The 23,399-nt window shown below is 43.2% G+C and overlaps 1 protein-coding gene across 1 annotated transcript in view; it reads left to right on the forward strand.

Moving 5' to 3' along the window:
• LOC126469550 (uncharacterized) overlaps positions 1 to 23,399 on the forward strand; it is a 304,761-nt gene that overhangs the window by 256,472 nt on the left and 24,890 nt on the right. The window contains exon 6 of the mRNA XM_050096668.1: positions 20,878 to 20,953. Within this exon, the coding sequence (XP_049952625.1) occupies positions 20,878 to 20,953 (76 nt within the window). The remainder of the gene's footprint in view (positions 1 to 20,877; positions 20,954 to 23,399) is intronic.

The following is a 23,399-nucleotide window of genomic DNA, read 5'->3' on the forward strand; positions in this document are numbered from 1 at the left end:
CGATGCTGGGTGAGAATTCGCGTCCGTTAAAAATGTTTACGTTACGTAATTTAAAGTTGATATTTGCTGATACTGTCTAAAATCGAGGTATATAACTGTCTGTATGCCTAGTCAGGAATGACTGTTAGTTTCCGTCAGTCACTAAATCTTAGTCTGCATCACATGGGTGTGAATCCATATGCAGAACGAGACGGTTCGTCGTGTCATTTGAAGTTCATACATATTCTCAACTAGCTGCTCGTGAATAACTTAAATTTTTAATGTCATTTTGTGTTAAATAACAAGTACGGTACATTACTTTGAAGAGGTAATCATGAATACGACGAACGTACTACGTGCATTACCTATCTGACGTAATAATAAGAGTGTTACATTTCAGGTATGTCATTTATTGCAATAAAAGTGAACTTACAAGCCTTAAGGACAGTCTTATCTGTGATAAGGTGTTCCCTGATATTTCTAGTATCGTGGTATTACTTTACATCTTGAGTTATTGCGATACACAGCAGTGTTTTCTAGTGGTGACTTATTGCAACCATTTTCAATAGTCAAACGACTTTACCAAAGAGCGATTAGAGGACCTGCTAAACAGCTGAGTTATGTGGGTTGCATGCGAATCAGGCGAAACGCAATTGAGGTCGTTCGGATAGTTTTGAGCACGACTGTACATCCATATTCTGCAAACCAGTGTGAAGTGCTTGGTAGAGGCTACTTCCCATTCTACCAGTTGTTAGGGATTCTTATCGCAGCATTCGCGTACGAAGCTGGGAAAGAACGATGGCTATAACGCCTGTGTGTGCGCTGTAATTAACCTAATCTTGCCTGCGAGAGCGATACGTAGATGGCTGCATTTCCTAGACTCTTCACTTTAAAATGGTTCCTGAAACTTTGTGAGTAGGATTTCACGGGATGGTTTGCGTCTATCTTCAAGCGTCTGCCGCTTTAGGATTTTCAGTATCTCCATGACGCTCTCCCATTAATCAAACAAACCTGTGACCATCTGTGCTACCCTTCTGTATTGTATGAGTTGAGCGAGTATATTTGTGATTCATTCATACTATAGTCATACATTTTTTTCTATATTTATAATTCAGGCGAGGATGCCAATGATCCCTCCAGTGCGGATATACATTAAGTTTGAATTCTTACGGGAATTGGCGAGATACCGCGAGCAATGAAGATAATGGGGAAAGAGTACTACAGCAGCAGTGTGTGAATAAGTTGAGAATTTGGGTCTGACGGGAGGTGTGCTAGGGTATTCCGTGGACTTGCGATGACCATGGTTCCGGACGGCGCATTGGTCAGCGCATTTACCTAGGAAACAGGAGAGCTGTGTTTGAATCCCAGTCCGGCTCAAATTTTCAGCTTTCCCCACTGATTTAAATCAGTGGTCACTGGAAGCTAATGTCTTTATTTCCTTTTTATCTCGACACGATTTTTCGTTTTTTGAAGTGCACAGTTTTACATTTCTGAACATTTATAGCAAGTTGCCAATCTTTGCACCGCTTCGAAATCTTGAGAAGATCTGACTTAATATTTCTTCAGCTTTCAGGCAGTGCTTCATTACAGATAACTACATTATCTGCGAAAAGTCTGAGGTTTCTACTATATTGCCTGCATGGTCATTAATACGCAACTTAAACAGGGAGGCACTCAACAAACTTCACTGGGATACACCCTTAAGTTACTTTTACATCTGTCGATGATTCAGCATCGAAGATCTTGCGGTTTCCCTACCAAGAAATGATTAATACAGCTACAAACTTCGCTTGATACCTTATAGATTGGTACTTTCGATAGTAAGAGGACCTGAGGTACCGAATCAGATACTCTTAGAAAGTCAAGACGTACTGCGTGTAAACGACTGGCTACATCCACGTTTTCAGGATGCCACCTTCAAGCCCTGATTTACAAATAAAAATGAAAATACATATAACTTTTAGAACTGTAATACATAGACGATAAAGATGAATGACATGATTTTAACGATGTTGATAAGGTACATTCTTGTCAGTGAATGTGTTGGGCGGTCTTGGTAACTCTAGGTAGGGAACTTTTGTGTGAAAGGTATTCGAGCGAATGTTATATGAAAATTAATGTAAATGGAAGAATGTACTGACAGTTGAGAAATAGGGATTAGGACATGGTAGGATATGAATTAGACAGGATGAGAGGGAGTTCGAGCCTTCATTTGGAATTGGACGGATGAGCTACGTTACAATTGGTAGTTCGGGTATATGTCAGAATTTATTTAATGAACATGCAGAGGGAGGCAGTTAAAATTGATCTAGGTAAGGATGAGTGGTTTTGGAAGGTGAAAGTTTGAAATGGTTCAAATGGCTCTGAGCACTATGGGACTTAACTGCTGAGGTCATCAGTCCCCTAGAACTTAGAACTACTAAAGACCTAACTAACTTAAGGACATCACACACATCCATGCGCGAGGCAGGATTCGAACCTGCGACCGTAGCGGTCGCGCGGTTCCAGACTGTAGCGCCTAGAACCGCTCGGCCACACCGGCCGGCGAAGGTGAAAGGGAGGTGTGATGTGCTAATTCAGGTGTAAGAGTCTCGACAAATCAGAGTTCCCATGTACGATAAATACAATTGGGTACTGAAGCTCGCATTGAGATTTAGAGCAGACTGTAGTGCCTAGAACCGCTCGGCCACACCGGCCGGCGAAGGTGAAAGGGAGGTGTGATGTGCTAATTCAGGTATAAGAGTCTCGACAAATCAGAGTTCCCATGTACGATAAATACAATTGGGTACTGAAGCTCGCATTGAGATTTAGAGCAGAATAAGTTGTTCTAGCTGTCTGAGGAAGTGAGACAACTTTATAAGCTGCTACCAAATCCATAGAGGAGAATGGGGTCCTGGCGTAGACCACCGAGAAATTTTATCCAAGTTGAAAGCAACATATTCACAGAGAGTATATTATAAAAGAAAACCGTCGCGAGTTTCTTCGCGGTTTTAAAAGATGTCAGTGTTCCAGGAAAGCTTTTCCAATAGCACGAAGTATGATTCCCAAACACAGCAGACACAAGGCATCTTTGTGTTCCTTCTGTGCATAACAAAACTAGGTCCATGCTATGCAGCGTCACATTCAGCACTGTTTTCGATATTTAGGTACTTAGTTCTACAGTGAACATAGACTTGTACTATATTACTGGACATCTCTCATCTTGACTGCTCAAACATCGCTAGATATACATCGTTCCGTAAAATAAAAATGAAAAGAAAGAGTTTCGATGTTCCGGTAGGTAAAACGTTATTAATATAAAATATGCGTCAAAATACTGTCCCGCTTGTCTTGCAAATCCTTTTCAATCGTTGAACGCTTTATTTGACGTTATATGCGTTGCGCAATTCACGTACGTGCTCTCGATCTATAATTGCAATCGGTGACATGATTACATGCCATATTTAGCTTTCGTTACACTGAAGGTTTCTTATGTACACATGTATGGCCTCAGTTTGAGTAACTGATGCTACTTCCTTTTTAGGGTTCCGTACCTCAGACGGTAAAAACGGAGTACTTATAGAATCACTTTGTTGTCTGTCTGTCTGACTGTTAAGATCCCCTTTTCGCAGAAACGGCTAGAGATATCAACTTAAAATGTATGACAGATAGTAAGATGTGTGTGGTCCCTTGGCGGTGTGAACAGTTTCAGCTTCTAAGTCAATGTAATTAAAGGATATGGCCATTCATGTCATATATTTCGACACTCGTAAACCTATTCATCAAAACCTATAGGGAACTTTCCATTGACCTAGAATAATGAAATTTGACAAGACGTGAGGTTTCACGGTACAAATAAGAGAAAAAATCGGGGAACTGTTATTTTTATTTATATTACATAAAAGTATTTTTTGCCATTTGTTGTGCGTCTGCCCGTCTGACCTTCTGTTAAGAACCTTTTCCTTAGGAACGGGTAGTGGTATGAAGCTGAAATTTTTGTGAAATACAAAGCTCTACAGTCCCTTGGCAATGTAAATAATTTAAGCTTCCAAGTCAATGTAAGCTAAAGATACGGCCATATATCTCTCATATTTTTGTACTCGCAAACCTATAGATGAATCATCTACAGGGTAGTCAGAAACAGTCTCAAAAGTTTGTAAGGGTATTGCAGAGTAGGTTGTGCAGAGAAATAATAGTTAAGAAAAAAATTCGATACATTAGGATTAGAGTTAGCCAATCAGGCCGTTGCGCTCACAAATTCTAGGAGCCCACCAGTAACGGTGTCGCCAAACGTGCTCTTCCTTTGGTTTCCTAAAACTGAATAAGAGATCGATACAGAAATTGGGCATAGGACGACGGTGTGGATGGAACCCGAGCCAAAGGCTTGAGTGCCATCATGTACGCTATGAAGACAACTGGCAGGCCGCTTGAATTTGCGCGCACACAAGCCTGATTGGACGAATTCAGTGTTAATTAATTAGGAAACGGTGCAACTTATCGCATTTTTCTTAGGAATTATTTCTTAGCGCAGCCTCCCCTGGAACACGCCTGCAAGCTTATCAAACACTTTCTGGCCAGCTTGTCTCTATAACTCGGACCTGGTGGTCTAGCAGTGAAGAGTTTGCCTGGAAACCTCGAAGTCGTGGGATCTAATCTAGGTCGGACGATGGATTTTTCAGTTTTCGTTTTAGCTTTGCCTTCACTTCTCAGCGATGTGAGGAGTTGCCAGAAGCAGCACGTGGTTAGTATTCCACAATAAACTGTAGGTCACCTTTCCCCGATTGGATAACTTGGGTGGGTTAGGGACACGCAAGTGGCCAAGGTGGCGTCCAATATTAGGACTTGCACTCAGCCATTGAGCCACGCGAAATTTCTCCAGTTAGTCCAGTGTGGACTGTAATTATTGTAATGCCTCGAAACTTGGTAGACATTCTAATGCGTTAATGCAGAACAGATACTCTATAGTTAAAGGAAAGTCGTTGTTTAACGTTGCTACTAAATATCTCTAAAAGTTCTGGACTGATTTACATAAAATCTTTACACGAAACTTTAACTAAACGTTCGGACGGACACAGGCTACTCATTTTTTGATCTATACACTATGTCATCAAAAGTATCCGGACACCCCCAAAAACAACCGTTTTCCCTATTAGGTGCATTGTGCTGCCATCTTCTGTAAGGTACTCCATATCAGCGACCTCAGTAGTCATTACACGTCGTGAGAGAGCAGAATTTGGCGCTCCGCGGAACTCACGGACTTCAACGTGGTGAAGTGACTGGCTGTCACTTGAGTCATACATCTGTACGCAAGATTTCCACACTCCTAAACATCCCTAGCTCCACTGTTCCCGACGTGTTAGTGGAGTGGAAACGTGAAGTGACATGTACAGCACAAAAGCGTACAGGCCGACCTTATCTGTTGACTGACAGAGACCGCCGACGGTTGAAGAGGGTCGCAATGTGTAATAGGCAGACATCTATCCAGACCATTACACTACATGAAACTTCCTGGCAGATTAAAACTGTGTGCCCGACCGAGACTCGAACTCGGGACCTTCTCATTACACTGCAATTCCAAACTCATCAGGATCCACTGCAAGTACTATGACAGTTAGGTGGGAGGTGAGAACACTTGGATTTCATGGTCGAGCGGCTTCTCATGAGCCACACGTCACGCGCGTAAATGCCAAACGACGCCTCGCTTGGTGTAAGGAGCGTAAACATTGGACGATTGAACAGTGGAAAAACGTTGTGTGGAGTGACGAATCACGGTACACAAGGTGATGATCCGATGGCAGTTTGTGGGTATGGCGAATGTCAGGTGAACGTCACCTACCATTGTGTGTAGTGCCAACAATAAAATTCGGAGGCTGTGGTGTTATGGTGTGGTCGTGTTTTTCATGCAGGGGGCTTGCACCCCTTGTTGTTTTGCGCGGCACTATCACAGCACAGGTCTACATTGAAGTTTTAAGCACCTTCTTCCTTCCCACTGTTGAAGAGCAATTCGGGGATGGTGATTGCATCTTTCAACACGATCGAACACCTGTTCATAATGCACGGCCTGTGGCGGAGTGGTTACACGACAATAACATCCGTGTAATGGACTGGCCTACACAGAGCCCTGACCTGAATCCTACATAACATCTTCGGGATGCTTTGCAACGCCGACTTCGTGCCAGGCTTCACCGACCGACATCGATACCTGTCCGCAGTGCAGCACTCCGTGAAGAATGGGCTGCCATTCCTCAAGAAACCGTCCAGCCACTGATTGAACGTATGCCTGCGAGAGTGGAAGCTGTCATCAAGGTTATGGGTGGGCCAACTCCATATTGAATTCCAGCATTACCAATGGAGGGCGCCATGAACTTGTAAGTCATTTTCGGCCAGGTGTCCGGATACTTTTGATCACATAGTGTATGTATACAAAGTTATATATTTCTTCTTCTTCTCTTCTCTTCTCTTCTCTTCTCTTCTCTTCTCTTCTCTATATGAATAACAGAAGTCGCCACTTAGCGTCTGTTGGTATGTGCAGGCTACTTTCACGAACTGGGATTTTGATCCGGTTTTCACTAATACCGGTGGTATTAAATACAGTGCAGCTATTCAGAGAGGTCCAGTGTGGACTGTAATTATTGTAATGCCTCGAAACTTGGTAAACATTCTAATGCGTTAATGCAGAACAGATTTACGCTAGGAAAAAGTTAGTTCTTCCTGTTTTGGCCACCAGGTGCAAATATGGCGATGGGAATGTAAGAAAGACGTATAGAAATGTTTCCATATGTAATGGATTTCTGCTGGAGGTGTGCAGAAAACGTCAATCAAGTGACAAAGGCATAGTGTTGACTTTATTATTAACCGCCTATTACAAAATTTGTTCAATACTAGTGCTTCTGACGTCGACGAGATGCTGCATCCGTAAAACGACGTGATCAACAACTGCTCGCAGCAGTTCCAGTGGAATCTGAACAAGGTATTCCTGTGTAATGCCCATCAAATCAGGTAGAGACCGAACGCGTTCCAAGTAAACGCGTTCTTTTACATACCCCAGAGCCAAAAGTTACATCGATTCAGATCAGATGACCTTGCAGCAGTCCATCTGGAAAATCTCTGGAGATAATACGTTCGTGGATGGTTGCATTAAGCTGATCATTCACTGGGTGAGAGACATGAGGCTTGGCCCTCTCTTGCATAAATACAGTAGTTTCCACATAGTTGCGGTCTTCCAGAGCAGAAATAATATGCTGTACAAGGAGGTCTCGATATCGTGTAGACGTCACGGTATATATGGCAGACCCCATTGGTGTATTCTCTTCCAAAAAGAACGGACCGAGAATAAAGGTGCTTGTGATTCCACAACACACAGTAACATATGGCAAGTGCAGTAGCCCTTCGTAAAGAACACGCCTGTTAAAAATACGACAAATTCGGCAGTTCTGTGTACTCATAGCACCCTGTAGTACAAAATGTGCTTCGTCACTCTGCAGAATATTGCACAGCGACATGTCATCAACTTCGATCCGTGCCAAAAACTTAAGAGCAAATTCAGAACGTTGCTGTGGATTATGGGGTTCCATTTTCTGCGCCGCCTGGATTTTGTACAGGTACCATTGTAAAACAGACTGTACAGCTTCATGTACTATTGTCCATGGGATGTACAATTCTCGTGACACTGCACGAGCACTAGCATCGCCTAGGGCACATGCCGCATGGTAAGTTACAGCAACAGTAACCTCGTAACACCTTCCTCTTGCAGATGCCACACCAAGCTCATCCGTGTTTTAGAATCTTATTATCATCTTCTTTAAACAATTTAAAGGCATCATACCTCTCCTCAGGCCTTTCATTCGGAGACACTCTCTCAGTGCAGCACTGTAACTACTGCTGCTCACATAAAACAGTTTCACTAACAGTGCACAGTCTCTTTTCTAGATAGACATACTATTCACTCACGTCGTGACTCGTCAAATGATAACGTGGATGTCATACAGTCATACTAACAGTGTACGCGCCAGATTTGAACCTGGTAATCAAAATTGGAACAAATATTTTTTCCAGCATAAATCGGTTCCACATAAACGCATTTGCATATCTAGCAAGCTTAGCTGCCATATGATAAACCACCCAGCTGATTCGATGATGCGTAAGGAATTTTTTTGTATATAATTTATAAACATTTCGTACAAACAGTCTGATTTATGATAAATTAAAGTTTTGTTTTTAAAAACGAGGCCACTGCCATCTATCGAACAACGGCCATATCCCGACAGCAGAGCGCACCTGCTGTGTGTTTCTGCCTGCAGCGCGAAGACGCTCGCCTTGTTTATGTCCTCTGGCTGACACTAACGTAACGCTGTAACGGATCAAGATCATGGCGAAACAATACAGGAAATCAGCACTGAAATTTGCATTTCGAAACGACCTTGCTATGCCAAAAGCTCTCGAAGTCGAGCGCCTTTTAAAGGAAGACGCCAAGAGCCCGGTTGCTGATATCGTCAGCATCCACTTTTAGATCGTAAGTAGCATGGTCAATGTGAAACGTACATTACATGTGACAAGATTCTTCAAGAAATGAAACAAGAACTCCTCTTCTACTACGCACACAGAAATGTTGACAACTTCTAGGCTGACTTTGCTGTTCTGGGCCTGCAGATTATTTGCATATTCGAACTACCCTTCGAATTCTCGGCGGCAGACGCGGTAACAGTGCTCTGCTCCTACAGCACGGTAAAAGAACACGTGGCAGAAAAGTGGACCCAATTTAAGAAGTGTCCAGTCCTCAACGGAGTACGCAAGTGCACATTGAAGTCCACTGACACATACCATCATACCGTGCGGTTCTAGGCGCTGCAGTCTGGAACCGCGGGACTGCTACGGTCGCAGGTTCGAATCCTGCCTCGGGCATGGATGTGTGTGATGTTCTTAGGTTAGTTAGGTTTAAGTAGTTCTAAGTTCTAGGGGACTGATGACCACAGCCGTTGAGTCCCATAGTGCTCAGAGCCATTTGAACATACCATCATAACTCAAAATAGGGGGCTGCTGAGCGATAATTATTTATGACGGCCAGCCTGAAACGTGTTCCAGTTGCGTCAAGGAAGGTCACCTAGTTTCGAATGCCGCCAGCGTCGGACCACACAACTTCCACCGTAGGATGTAGTACCTCCATCGACGTTGACGCAGGAATAGAAAAGCAACTGGAATCACTCAACAGAGGAAAGTCCACTGGACCTGACGGGATACCAATTCGATTCTACACAGGGTACGCGAAAGAGCTTGCCCCCCTTCTAACAGTCGTTTACCGCAAGTCTCTAGAGGAACGGAAGGTTCCAGATGATTGGAAAAGAGCACAGGTAGTTCCAGTCTTCAAGATGGGTCGTCGAGCAGAGGCGCAAAACTATACACCTACATCTCTGACGTCGATCTGTTGTAGAATTTTAGAACATGTTTTTTGCTCGAGTATCATGTCGTTTTTGGAAACCCAGAATCTACTATGTAGGAATCAACATGGAATCCGGAAGCAGCGATCGTGTGAGACCCAACTCGCTTCATTTGTTCATGAGACCCAGAAAATAGTAGATACAGGCTCCCAGGTAGATGCTATTTTTCTTGACTTCCGGAAGGCGTTCGATACAGTTCCGCACTGTCGCCTGATAAACAAAGTAAGAGCCTACGGAATATCAGACCAGCTGTGTGGCTGGATTGAAGAGTTTTTAGCAAACAGAACACAGCATGTTGTTATCAATGGAGAGACGTCTACAGACGTTAAAGTAACCTCTGGCGTGCCACAGGGGAGTGTTATGGGACCATTGGTTTTCACAATATATATAAATGACCTAGTAGATAGTGTCGGAAGTTCCATGCGGCTTTTCGCGGATGATGCTGTAGTATACAGAGAAGTTGCAGCACTAGAAAATTGTAGCGAAATGCAGGAATATCTGCAGCGGATAGGCACTTGGTGCAGGGAGTGGCAACTGACCCTTAACATAGACGAATGTAATGTATTGCGAATACATAGAAAGAAGGATCCTTTATTGTATGATTATATGATAGCGGAACAAACACTGGTAGCAGTTACTTCTGTAAAATATCTGGGAGTATGCGTGCGGAATGATTTGAAGTGGAATGATCATATAAAATTAATTGTTGGTAAGGCGGGTACCAGGTTGAGATTCATTGGGACAGTGCTTAGAAACTGTAGTCCATCAACAAAGGAGGTGGCTTACAAAACACTCGTTCGACCTATACTTGAGTATTGCTCATCAGTGTGGGATCCGTACCAGATCGGGTTGACGGAAGAGATAGAGAAGATCCAAAGAAGAGCGGCGCGTTTCGTCACAGGGTTATTTGGTAACCGTGATAGCGTTACGGAGATGCTTAACAAACTCAAGTGGCAGACTCTGCAAGAGAGGCGCTCTGCATCGCGGTGTAGCTTGCTCGCCAGGTTTCGAGAGGGTGCGTTTCTGGATGAGGTATCGAATATATTGCTTCCCCCTACTTATACCTCCCGAGGAGATCACGAATGTAAAATTAGAGAGATTAGAGCGCGCACGGAGGCTTTCAGACAGTCGTTCTTCCCGCGAACCATGCGCGACTGGAACAGGAAAGGGAGGTAATGACAGTGGCACGTAAAGTGCCCTCAGCCACACACCGTTGGGTGGCTTGCGGAGTATAAATCTAGATGTAGATGTAGATGTAGATGTAGACGTCGTACTCGGCAGTGCTCACGACGCCTCCACCTGTTCATACAACAACCTGCCACGGACTGACGCCCGGCCGGTCAGTCAGCCTGGCCAGTAACAGAACTATGTACTATGCCAAGCATACCACTGGAACACTGCAGGTACCACCACCACCACCAGGATGACTATCTCGATTCACTTATTGTACCTTTGTACCAGCGATGCGTGTGCAACTGCCATTGTCCAACACGGAAAGCCACACACGAAGACACGTGTTCACCGAAACGACGAAATGGGGCCGCATTACCGTATCGGAACTTGGCCGCTCCTATTCCTCAAAGGAAGAAGAACTGAACCCTCAGGACGCCAACCACGAGGCTGACATCATTAATACCGACTACACTCCTGCAGAACAGGTCGCAGGATGGTTGGCCCTAACCCTCTGCGGCGGTCGGTAAACAACAGGAGGGTTTCAGTGCACTCCTATCAACCACTACAACCCTGTGGAACATGAACAGACTTCCATGCCCACGTCGTGGGCTGACGACGTGGATGTGTGGCAGGACTTCGGTACAGGGCCCACTGAGATTGTACAATGCCATGATTGCCATGGTCGTCTATGTGTGACATCACTCTCGATGTAGGCTTCTCTCCACCATCACTGTGGATAAGCCTCCTCAACAACCACACCGCCAGGCTTACCACTTGGCCACAATCAATGTCAATATGGTTACCTCCCCTGACTAGATCAAACTCTTGAGTAAAACAGTACAAGCCTGTGAGGTAATGGGCGAATTGTGGCGCCCTGAAAATATTCTAAGTTCGGAGTTGGCATGGTCGCATGGACCGCTCGGCAGGCGCAGGCCGCTGAGCAGGCCGACCACGTGGTGCCAGACGTTGGCCGAAGCAAGAGGGGTCCAGCCTGATCGCATGGCTGGGAATTCCATGTTGACACTGTGACGAGGACGGTGCTTTGTGTCGATGAAGTAGACGTCTATGCCAGGAGTGCGAAAGATGGCGGACTTTGTGAAACCATAATAGCAGATATTTCACAGTTCGTATAGAAATTAAAAGTAGCCAGATAAACGATGATACCTCAAAAAGAAACATGTACATTACCATTACTTGCACGACGATTCTGATGGTGTAATCAGATTTTCAATATCTTTATTAGTTTAAAGTTTAGTATCTGATGGTAAATTGTACAAGTAACGCCAGCAACGAATTTCCAAAACCTAAACGATTCATCCGATTTTCTCGATCGACTTGTCTTTAGAAAGCTGTTAGTGTAAACCTAAATTGGTATAAATTACAGGCATTTACCTTGAATAGTACATGAGTTATTGGAGGTCAAAGTGGCCGATTACTATCGATCGCGTCAGGCCATAAGTACTCCATAGTTGCACGAAAAAACGGTTGCAGCATGCTTATAAATATATTTATTCGTCTCTGTCTTTGTTTATATCCAATGTATTCTATTCATGAAGAAATTGGTCAAATATTTACTGTGTTTTAGAAAGCACAGAGACATTAGGCTACAGACCTACTTTTGCTGGCTATTCCTTTGACGTATGTTTATTTAATTTGTTTATGTATTTAATAAATTATCGCCTGAGAACGGCGATCGTCTCCATCGATTTCGATCGGTTCTTCGATAGAGAGCACAGTAACCTCCTTTTCCTGGTGATGGACCATATAGGATATCCCTCAAGACTCAGCGACACCCTGTGGTATTTTTTTGAAACAGCCAGTTATCAGATACAGGTCAACAGACGGTAGTTGGACCCAATACCCATTAAGAGGTCTCTACGACAAGGTTACTCCCTTTTTACCTACCTTTATGCAACTGCACGCGAGGGACTCCTCGGATGTCTCACTCAGCCTTAGGCTATTTGGCATCACGCTGTGGGATATCACCTTCCGCTATAGGGTGTACGCTGACGCCCTGTTACTGCCGGTTCATTCCACCAGTGAAATCCACAGTGTGCTAAACTGGATCGAGCGATACAGACAGGCCATGGGCAGTCTTTTGAATATCAACGAGTCAACGGCAATGGATATCAGGCGTGGTCTCTGGCCAGGTGCTGTTGGCCCCCTACCGCCAGTTTCTAAACTGAGATATTTGGGAGTCACGTTTACGAAGGATGTGCCCAGAATGGCCATGGAAAACTATCGACACTTACTACTGACCATACACATGATGATGCACGAGAACCTGCTCTGGAACTTGAACCAGCTGTAAGGTTTGTAATACCTGAATCTCTATGATGCGTCAAAACTCCATCACGTGGCACAGTCCTCCCCCTAGTTATGATGATAGGACGCAGACTTCAGGCAGCCTTCGGTTACTACCTATCAACAGGACACCGGTTTCAAGTACGTTACAAAACTCTCTCACCCTCCATCTGTTTGATGAAGGGCTGGGCCTGGTTAACACCTGGGCACAGGCAGCTACCCTCTATATTAGCAAGATGATGAGACGATGGACCGATCAAAATACTTCATTCCTAGATCGTCTATTGGAGGTTTTGATGCCAGTCTCTCACGTCTTGCTGGTGTCGGTGATGCTCGTTGCATCACAGCTCTCCCATGTATCGATATTCTTTCTTGGATACAATTATGTGATCTCGAAGTTTCCCGCAATACACCGTTAGACAGGCAGTTCCGTGTAATGTGGTACATACCAAGTACCCAACTGTCGAAAACGATACACCACAACTGTATGCCAACACTGTGCACGTGACATGGTACGAAGTCACCAACAGAAAGGTATGCGATGAGACATTGGCTCCATGCTATCAGATTAATGGATTCCCCCCTTTCTCGTGACTGTCACCTTCTGGACTAAGCTGAACATCGCTGCATGTGCGCATCGTCTTCCGGCTTTTGGTGACTGGCACAGAAAATCTTAGCTTGTTAACTCCGCGTCACATCCGACGTGGAAGAACCTCGGACCCTCTCCTATCCAGATGACTATTACTTTCCACCTGCAAAGTACCATGTAATTAAATGATTTAAGGGAATGGTCATCGACTATGTCTTCGGTAAAGGGGAGAAAGTGGCGGTTGATTACTAGTGGTACCTGCAAAATTCTCACATGGCCGTCAAATGCATATCTAAGTAGTGTACGATCTTTGGAAATTATTTTCGCAATGTTTTCGTTAATCACCCTCTAGTTGAAGACATGCACAGTCTGACGTTCCACGCAGCATCACAATGAAGACAGAAAGTCCTGAACTGCAAGAAGCGAAAAAGAAAAGAGATTGGTTGATTGATGGAAAGCTACGTTAATTGAGGCATTAGCAAAGCAGAATAAGTCTGTTGTAGATATTTTTACACAGCGTTGTTGGAAATAGAAAACGCCAGTTACAGTGCACAAGAAACATACAGTTGCACCATTCCTGGAAGAAAGGTTCTTTTAGCTGAAGTCAATCAAATCTATGAATGTTATTTTGGTTTTCTTTTGAATAACACTTTTTGTACGGGATGTTCTACAGGGCTTCGTTTGTACACAATTACTAATTATAATAATGTAAAAATTATAGATCATTTTGGGAGAATGTTTAGGAATAATTAGGGGAAACGCCTGCAGAGAAATAGTTCATTATTTTTATCGTTGGGTAACAGGGGCGGTGCCAAGTAGGGGTAGCTTTAATTTTTGTGTCATTTTTTTAAGATTAAACATTATTAGACAAGTACATATTAAAAAAAGGGACTTTTGCGTCAAAAAACCAAAAGTTACATGATCGAATTCTGGCCGTGTCTATTTTTTTCACTCTGCGTCTTAGCCCAGCATGCGGCTAGAATTCCACGTTACACTGCAGTTGCCATTTTCCTGGTTTCATAACTCATTAGGGACATGCAACTCGCCTAAGTGATATCCAGTTTCAGGAGAACTGCCTAGAAAAACGGCATCCGAGTCCACAGCCTGTGCTTTTCAATTATTTATGCATAGAGTGAAAGGTAACATGTGATTCAGCTTAACTTCGTTTGTGTAGAAAAACTTTTGCATTAGAGCAGCAGATGACTCAACTTTAGGCTCCCTGCTTTCGTTGAGTCAAACATAGATGCGAAAAGGATTCTCCGCATAGTGGGGCGAAAGATCCTAATTCTGCGGATACTTTCAAATTACAAAGAAGACTTGTAAACGAATCTCCACTGACGGGAACGAGATTAAGAATTCGGGAATTTCTTGCGGATGAAAGAACAAGATTTCGAAACACTTCTGCAGATTTTTAAGGGGCGCATTTCGAAATATGACAACAATTTCAAACTGTAAATTTTCGTTCCCTCAGATTACGGGTCGCAGTTCACCTCAAATTCTTCGAATATTGGGCAGTGAGCTACTCAAATTTGAAGTATCGAAATTAATATTACCAAGAGCGAAAAGATAACCATCTCACCATGAGGCTTACATGTACGATTTACAATCTGAAATAATCAAATATTTTTAGCCTATAATTTCTCTGCAGTCGTTCAATGCGACGGCTTAACGCCTCCTTACTGTGAGGGTCTGTATACCCGCATGGTAGCACTCTACTGGTCGACGTCGGAGCCAACGTCTTGGTGTATCAGTAAGCTCCCCATCATTCAGGTACTGCTTACCGAGGAGTGCAACCTTCCCTGGGCCGAAGAGATGGAAATCGGAACGTGCAAGACCCAGGCTGTAGGATGGATGAGGAGGGAGGAGGAACAGTATAATGCAATTTGTGAGCTGCTGTCGGGTGCACATACTTGTGCGAGGTCTTGCGTTTTCATAGAGGAGAGGTTCGTTTGCATTTTTGCAGCGACGAACACGCTGAAGTCATTTCTTGAATTTCCTGAGAATAGTACAACGCCACTTCAGAGTTGATAGTTGCACCATGAGGGACCACATCAAACAGAACATTCCCCGCAGAGTCCTACAAAACGGTCGCCATGACTTTACCGGCTGAAGGTGCGGCTTTGAACTTTTTCTTCGGAGGAGAGATGCTGTGGAGCGATTCCATGGATTGCTATTTTGTTTCTGGTTCGAAGTGATCAACCCATGTTTCATCGTCTGTGACGATCAGATTCACAACTGGCAAGCAATTCCGCACAGTTGAATCTTCGTTGCTCCCTCAGGTCTTCTGTTAGGCGACGAAAAACCCAGCGGAAACACACCTTTGAGTACCCCAACTGATGGACGAGTGTGTAAGCACTAACAACGGAGGCGTCCAGTTGAGCAGCGAGGTGTTTGATTGTGACCCGTCTATCACCTCGAATGAGAGTATCCACACATTCCACCTTTGCAGGAGTCAGCTGTTTGCGGCCGGCCCGCACCCGTGACTTCGAACAAGTTTGTTCGATCTTGTATGAATTATGACAAACACTTCGCCCAACGGCTCATGGTGCTTTTGTTCACTTTCAGGTCTCTGTGGACATTCTGCAAGCGTCTGTGAATATCTGTGATGTTCTGGTTTTCCGTCAAAAGAAACTGAATTACAGCTCTTGCTTGGAACGCATCTCCATTACAGACGCCATTTGGAAAGCTGCGTATAGCCTCGCCACCTATTGGAACATCATGACACTACAGGCTGAAGCGGAAATACTCCACAATGTTCCACTGCAAATTCCACATTTTTTCCTTCGAAACTGGTCAAGAAGAAAAAGTGTTGCATTACTTATTGAACGCCCATCGTAAAACGTTTTCCGAAAAAGTACTGCAACAACTTTACTTCGTTAACATACGATAGTTCAGTTTACCAGTGCAGCAGATGACTCAATTTTTAGCTTTCTGCTTTCCTTGAATCAAACCAATATGTGTACACGTTTTTTTGCGCGATACGGCGAAGAAGTCTTCCATAAAGAGCCCACGACGAAGAACTGTGTCAGTGGGTGTCAAGATTGCAATACTGTCATACTAAGCTTCACAATAGGAGTACTGCAACACGAGCTAAACGTGTAGTTCATGAGTACTTTTTCTTATTTTTTCTTTTATTTGTGCACCTAAGCCAGCCTTCAATAGATATTGAATCACTCGCTGACACAAACACCCATGAACTTTTCGAGATTTTTGGTAATAATGTTGAACAGCGACTTGGCTTTGTACTGGATGTCCCACCTAACTATACCCCATATATTTTCGATATGAAACAAAATTTGGAAAATGCAGTTGGTCAGGGATGTACCTATGTCAGGGGCTCACACAATGGGCAGAAATGCGCAATCCCTACAAGTACAGGGTGATTCAAAAAGAATACCACAACTTTAGGAATTTAAAACTCTGCAGCGACAAAAGGCAGAGCTAAGCACTATCTGTCGGCGAATTAAGGGAGCTATTAAGTTTCATTTAGTTGTACATTTGTTCGCTTGAGGGGCTGTTGACTAGGCGTCAGCGTCAGTTGATGCTAAGATGGCGACCGCTCAACAAAAAGCTTTTGTGTTATTGAGTACGGCAGAAGTGAATCGACGACAGTTGTTCAGCGTGCATTTCGAACGAAGTATGGTGTTAAACCTCCTGATAGGTGGTGTATTAAACGTTGGTATAAACAGTTTACAGAGAATGGGTGTTTGTGCAAAGGGAAAAGTTCTGGACGGCCGAGAACGAGTGATGAAAATGTAGCACGCATCCAGCAAGCATTTGTTCGCAGCCCAGGAAAATCGACTCGCAGAGCTAGCAGAGAGCTGCAAATTCCACAATCAACCACATTGGCACTTATCTGTCCGTAACTACCTGAACGTCAACTACCCGAGGCGATGGATCGGCCGCCAGGCAGCCCGTGACAGAGCACTTCATTACTGGCCTCCAAGAAGCCCTGATCTTACCCCCTGCGATTTTTTCTTATGGGGGTATGTTAAGGATATGGTGTTTCGGCCACCTCTCCCGGCCACCATTGATGATTTGAGACGAGAAATAACAGCAGCTATCCAAACTGTTACGTCTGATATGCTACAGAGAGTGTGGAACGAGTTGGAGTATCGGGTTGATATTGCTCGAGTGTCTGGAGGGGGCCATATTGAACATCTCTGAACTTGTTTTCGAGTGAAAAAAAAACCTTTTTAAATACTCTTTGTAATGATGTATAACAGAAGGTTATATTATGTTTCTTTCATTAAATACACATTTTTAAAGTTGTGGTATTCTTTTTGAATCACCCTGTAAAGTAACATTACTTTCAACACAGAGTTACGTATTTTTCAAATGGTACCTGTGAGCTTTCTCCATCGAAGTGAAAACTAGAATTATATTATGGCAGACTTGGTTTCACTGCTCTAAAACTTATACCTTCTGGAACACTTAGACTTTGTTGTTGTTGTAGTCTTCAGTCCAGAGACTGGTTTGATGCAGCTCTCCATGCTACTCTATCCTATGCAAGCTTCTTCATCTCCCAGTACCTACTGCAACCTACATCCTTCTGAATCTGTTTAGTGTATTCTTCTCGTGGTCTCCCTCTACGATTTTTACCCTCCATGCTGCCCTCCAATACTAAATTGGTGATCCCTTGATGCCTCAGAACATGTCCTACTAACCAGTCCCTTCTTTTTGTCAAGTTGTGCCACAAACTCCTCTTCTCCCCAATTATATTCAAAACTTCATCATTAGTTATGTGATCTACCCATCTAATCTTCAGCATTCTTCTGTAGCACCACATTTCGAAAGCCTCTATTCTCTTCTTGTCTAAACTATTTGTCGTCCATCTTTCACTTCCATACATGGCTACACTCCCTACAAATAGTTTCAGAAAGGACTTCCTGGCACTTAAATCTATACTCGATGTTAACAAATTTCTCTTCTTTAGAAACTCAATAGCAAAACTCATTTACTACTTTAAGTGTCTCATCTAATATCCTCAGCATCACCCGATATAATTCGACTACATTCCATTATCCTCGTTTTGCTTTTGTTGATGTACATCTTTATCCTCCTTTCAAGACACTGTCCTTTCCGTTCAGCTGCTCTTCCAGGTCCTTTGCTTTCTCTGACAGAATTGCAGTGTTTTTATTTCTTCTCCATGGATTTTAATTCCTACTCCGAATTTGTTTCCTTTACTGCTTGTTCAACTTACAGATTGAATAACGTCGGGGATAGGCTACAATCCTGTCTCACTCCCTTCCCAACCACTGCTTCCCTTTCATGCCTCTCGACTCTTATAACTGCCATCTGGTTTCTGTGCAAACTGTAAATAGCCTTTCGCTCCCTGTATTTTACACCTACCACCTTCAGAATTTGAAAGAGAGTATTCCAGTCAACATTGTCAAAAGCTTTCTCTAAGTCTACAAATACTAGAAACGTAGGTTTTCCTTTCCTTAATCTGTTTGCTAAGATAAGTCGTAGGGTCAATATTGCCTCACGTGTTCCAACATTTCTACGGAATCGAAACTGATCTTCCCCGAGGTCGGCTTCTACCAGTTTTTCCATTCGTCTGTAAATGTTAGTATTTTGCAACCGTGGCTTATTAAACTGATAGCTCGGTAATTTTCACTTCTGTCAACACCTGCTTTCTTTGGAATTAGAATTATTATATTCTTCTTGAAGTCTGAGGGTATTTCGCCTGTCTCATACATCTCGCTCACCAGATGGTAGAGTTTAGCCAGGGCTGGCTCTCCCAAGGCTATTAGTAGTTCTAATGGAATGCTGTCTACTCCCGGGGCCTTGTTTCGGCTTCGGTCTTTCAGTGCTCTGTCAAACTCTTCACGCAGTATCATATCTCCCATTTCATCTTCATCTACATCCTCTTCCATTTTCATAATATTGTACTCAAGTACATCGCCCTTGTATAGACCCTCTATATACTCCTTCCAGCTTTCTGCTTTCCCTTCTTTGGTTAGAACTGGGTTTCCATCTGAGCTCTTGATATTCATGCAAGTGGTTCTCTTTTTTCCAAAGGTCTCTTTAATTTTCCTGTAGGCAGTATCTATCTTACCCCTAGTGATATAGGCCTCTACATCCTTACATTTGTCCTGTAGCCATCCCTGCTTAGCCATTTTGCACTTCCTGTCGATCTCATTTTTGAGACGTTTGTATTCCTTTTTGCCTGCTTCATTTACTGCAGTTTTCTATTTTTTCCTTTCATCAATTAAATTCAATATATCTTCCGTTATACAAGGATTTCTACTAGCCCTCGTCTTTTTACCTACTTGATCCTCTGCTGTAATGCGGGTTGCCTACGCTCACCTGAAGCCTACCTGCTGTGGGAAATCCTTGCTGCGCGCATAATGGGCAGAAACTGCGGCGCCGTTGCCATCCTATAAAGTCTACGTACTTCAGAAAGTATGAGGTTTAGAACAGTGAACGTAAGTCTGCTGTCACTAATTGTAACTGAAGTTATCATTTCCGTAGAGATAACATACATACGCCATTTAAAGAAACGTAACTTCGTGTTGAAAGTTATGTTTGTTTACAGTTATGGATTGTGCATTCCCACCCTTTATGTGAGCCCCATAGTTGCATCCCTGTCCAATTGCGATTCTCACATTTTGTTTCAATTCGGGAACATATGAGATGATAAAGTGATAAAGTCAGGTGGGACACACTGTACAAAGACAAGTCGTTGTTTAACATTGTTACCAAATACCTCGAAAAGTTCTTCACCGATTTACTTCAAGTTTTACATGGTACTTTGATAAACATTTACATGGATATAGGCAATATATTCTTTTTAAATAAAACAATGTGTCAGTTTTCTCTTAAAACCGACTGCGAGAAGGGATACGGTGTGAAAATGTGCGGTGTTGTCTTCTTTCTCGCATTTCGTTTTAACTACAATAATAGTGTATTTAAACCACTAAATAGATTTTTTTATACAGTACATATTAATTCTCACGATATATTTTTTTAAACAAAAATTGTATGCACAGCAATGGGCTGTTTTGTTTTCCTCCTCGCATTCGATTTTCACGGAAAACAGGAAAGTTTTATTTATGACTTATCGGCTTATGATTAGAATGCTACTACGGAACCTGAATTGGGAAGAACAAAATCTAAGGCTCAGTGCCTGGGAGAGGGCTTAATAGGACATAGAGAGGGGGAAGGAGGAGGTAGGCTGGGAGTGGGAAGGAGGGGATGGAGACAGAAATGTACAAATTTAACAATAGCGAATTATTGCTGGGTTCGACAGTCTGTATATATAATTAAGTTAATATAATTAAGTTTTTGCGGAATCCATAGAGCGTACTCCTCCTCGCCCTTGTACGGTTATTTTCTTTTTGTAACTACTGTTTATATTACTTTGTAACACCTTGTGAACTGCATTACAGTGTCATTATTTCTTCTGTTCTACAGGCCATAATCAACATTATAGCATGTTTGACAATGCCAAAGGATATGGTGCAGACTATGATTTGGCGGATGCTATTAAGTGAGTATACAGACTCTAATACTAAATTTAAAAAGTGTCGCTTTCGTTTTGATGATACTTCGTTTATTATTATTGTTATTGTTGTTGTTATTATCATTATTTATAATATTATTGTGACATACTGATATTTTTACAACGAGAAAAAGTTCAAAAAACACCTTTAAAGATACTGAATTCATTTATTCTCTGTGAAGTAGGAATATAATGAATGTGGCTGAGAACCAAGTTGGATTCAATATAGTAAGACTTGATACGAGCTAAGTCGACTTGGCTTAAGGACGAGGGATTATAGTTGACGATGGATTATAGGTAGACATTTTCACGCTTTTCTTTGTGGGGCAGTCTAATCAAAACCGAACACCCGTCACAAGAGGACCATGGAATAGTTCCATTGAAAAGTAATTACCACACGCATTACGACATTTATTCCTCTGGGAAACGAGACGGTCAATTCCTGTTTTGTAGAACACAGTCGGCTGCTGACGGATCCACAACAGCAACCACTCTCGCACTTCCTCCTCCGACTGAAACCGACGTCCACGCATGTCTTTCTTCAGGTCACCATAGATGTGAAATTTTCACGATGAAAAATCCGGTCTGTACGGGGGATGTTGCTGTATGTCCCAACCAAATCGCTGAAGCATAGCCGTAGTCCAATTGGCAGTGTGGAAGCAGGCGTTATCGTGCAACTGGGTGATTACATTCGACAGTATTCCGACACATCGAGGGCAACAGCAAAGTCAACAGCGGGAATATCCCACACCTCCCCGCCAGAGACATCCAAAGCTGTTCACACAAGTTCTGGTAAGGTATGACGGCCTTCTTCTTCGGCTGCAGGGGCACTCTGCTCGCCGATTTTCTGGAGCGTGGAACCACAAACAATGCGCAGCGCTATGAAGACACCTTACAGGAACTGCGATTAGCCATAAAGTCAAAATTCCCAGTAATGCCGTCGGACGGAATCAGACTGCTGACAGCCACCACACTGCCAATCGGACGAAGACCACTCTTCAGCGATTTGTTTCGGGAACATTGTAACTTCCTCCGTATAATCCGGATCTATCATAGTGTGATATTCACATCTTTATCGGCCTGAAGAAAGACATGCGTGGATGTCGGTTTCAGTCGGACGAGGAAGTGCGAGAGTGCGTGGGGTTGTGGATCTGTCAGCGGCCAATCGCGTTCTATCGATCGTGTCGTCTCCCTGAGGGACAAATGTCTTAACACGTGTGGCGACCATTCCCTGATCCCGTTGTGGTGGGTGTTCTGCTTTCATTTTACTGCCCCTTTAAGATCTGGAGCGAGAGTCTTTTCTGTACCATGGGATAGGCTGTGGGGTGTCTGGAAATGAATAAGTGATCAGGTGTATGCTGCTGGAGGCTTCGCATATTATGGAACACTGCTGCTCACTTTTATGGGGTGTACCGATTTCTGGAGGTAATGTGTGAGTTTTATGAATAGTAAAGGTTATGTATGACAGAATGCGGGCAGATGTGAAAACAGGAGCAAGAACGTGACAAGCAATAACTTACACAAAATGATCAAAGAACAAGTGGGAAAAGTATCACTTGGTAGAACACAATTTTTGTAAGGTCTGAAGGATTTAATCCCCTTTTTTGGTTTGTGTAATTTCCAGGTTCATATTAGTTCTGTTGCCAGTCCCATACATTTTAAAGTATTAGTAAGTTGGATGGAATGGTTGTGGCTGGTGCTGTGGAAGCCACAATAGGTAGATGGCTCGAATTCTGTTTAACGCCTATTTTTGACAGGATAGACCGTTAGGTACCCACGTTATACCTTGACATGAAATTGTTAAGCTGTATTTGATAGAATGTTTGGGAAGATTGAAAATATTTGATAGAGGGCAAATAATACGGTGTCGTCAGCTTTATTAAGAAATCAGTCTTCACGGAATACCAGCAGTGGTGCGGGCAAATCAGATGTGCAGAGTACCGACTCTCAGGTCTCTCCTGCCGACGGATGGAAGAGATGGGTGGGAGTATGATGTTCAGTAATACACAAATTATGTTTGGAGTTAAGAGAGAATACCGGGAAGCTTCACACGATCGACAATTGTTCGTTCGGTTGGTAGGATAAGAGACGAGTGAGTTCTGAAAAAGTGGTCTTCAGTAGAATATTTGGGGTTAAAGCTGATTGGAGTGTGGGAAGGATTAGATGCCGTTCGACTTGCTCACCATTTAAAGCGCACGAATCAGTCCAATAACCATGCCGATGGGTCAGTAGAAAGAAGTTCCCATACTGGGTTAGTTGGACGTCAGAAATAAGAGGCTTTTGGAGGTAGAATGCTGATCCTTAGATTCTTAATATCTGACCGATATTCCTGTGTAGGGGAGGGAGACAACTTCAGGATTTCATATCCCTACAGTGTGAATAGTGATTATTTTCCATGAACACTTGAATTATAACGTTAATTTGATAAATTTTA

Source organism: Schistocerca serialis, chromosome 3, assembly GCF_023864345.2.
Source record: "Schistocerca serialis cubense isolate TAMUIC-IGC-003099 chromosome 3, iqSchSeri2.2, whole genome shotgun sequence".
NCBI classification, from domain to species: Eukaryota; Metazoa; Arthropoda; class Insecta; order Orthoptera; family Acrididae; genus Schistocerca; species Schistocerca serialis.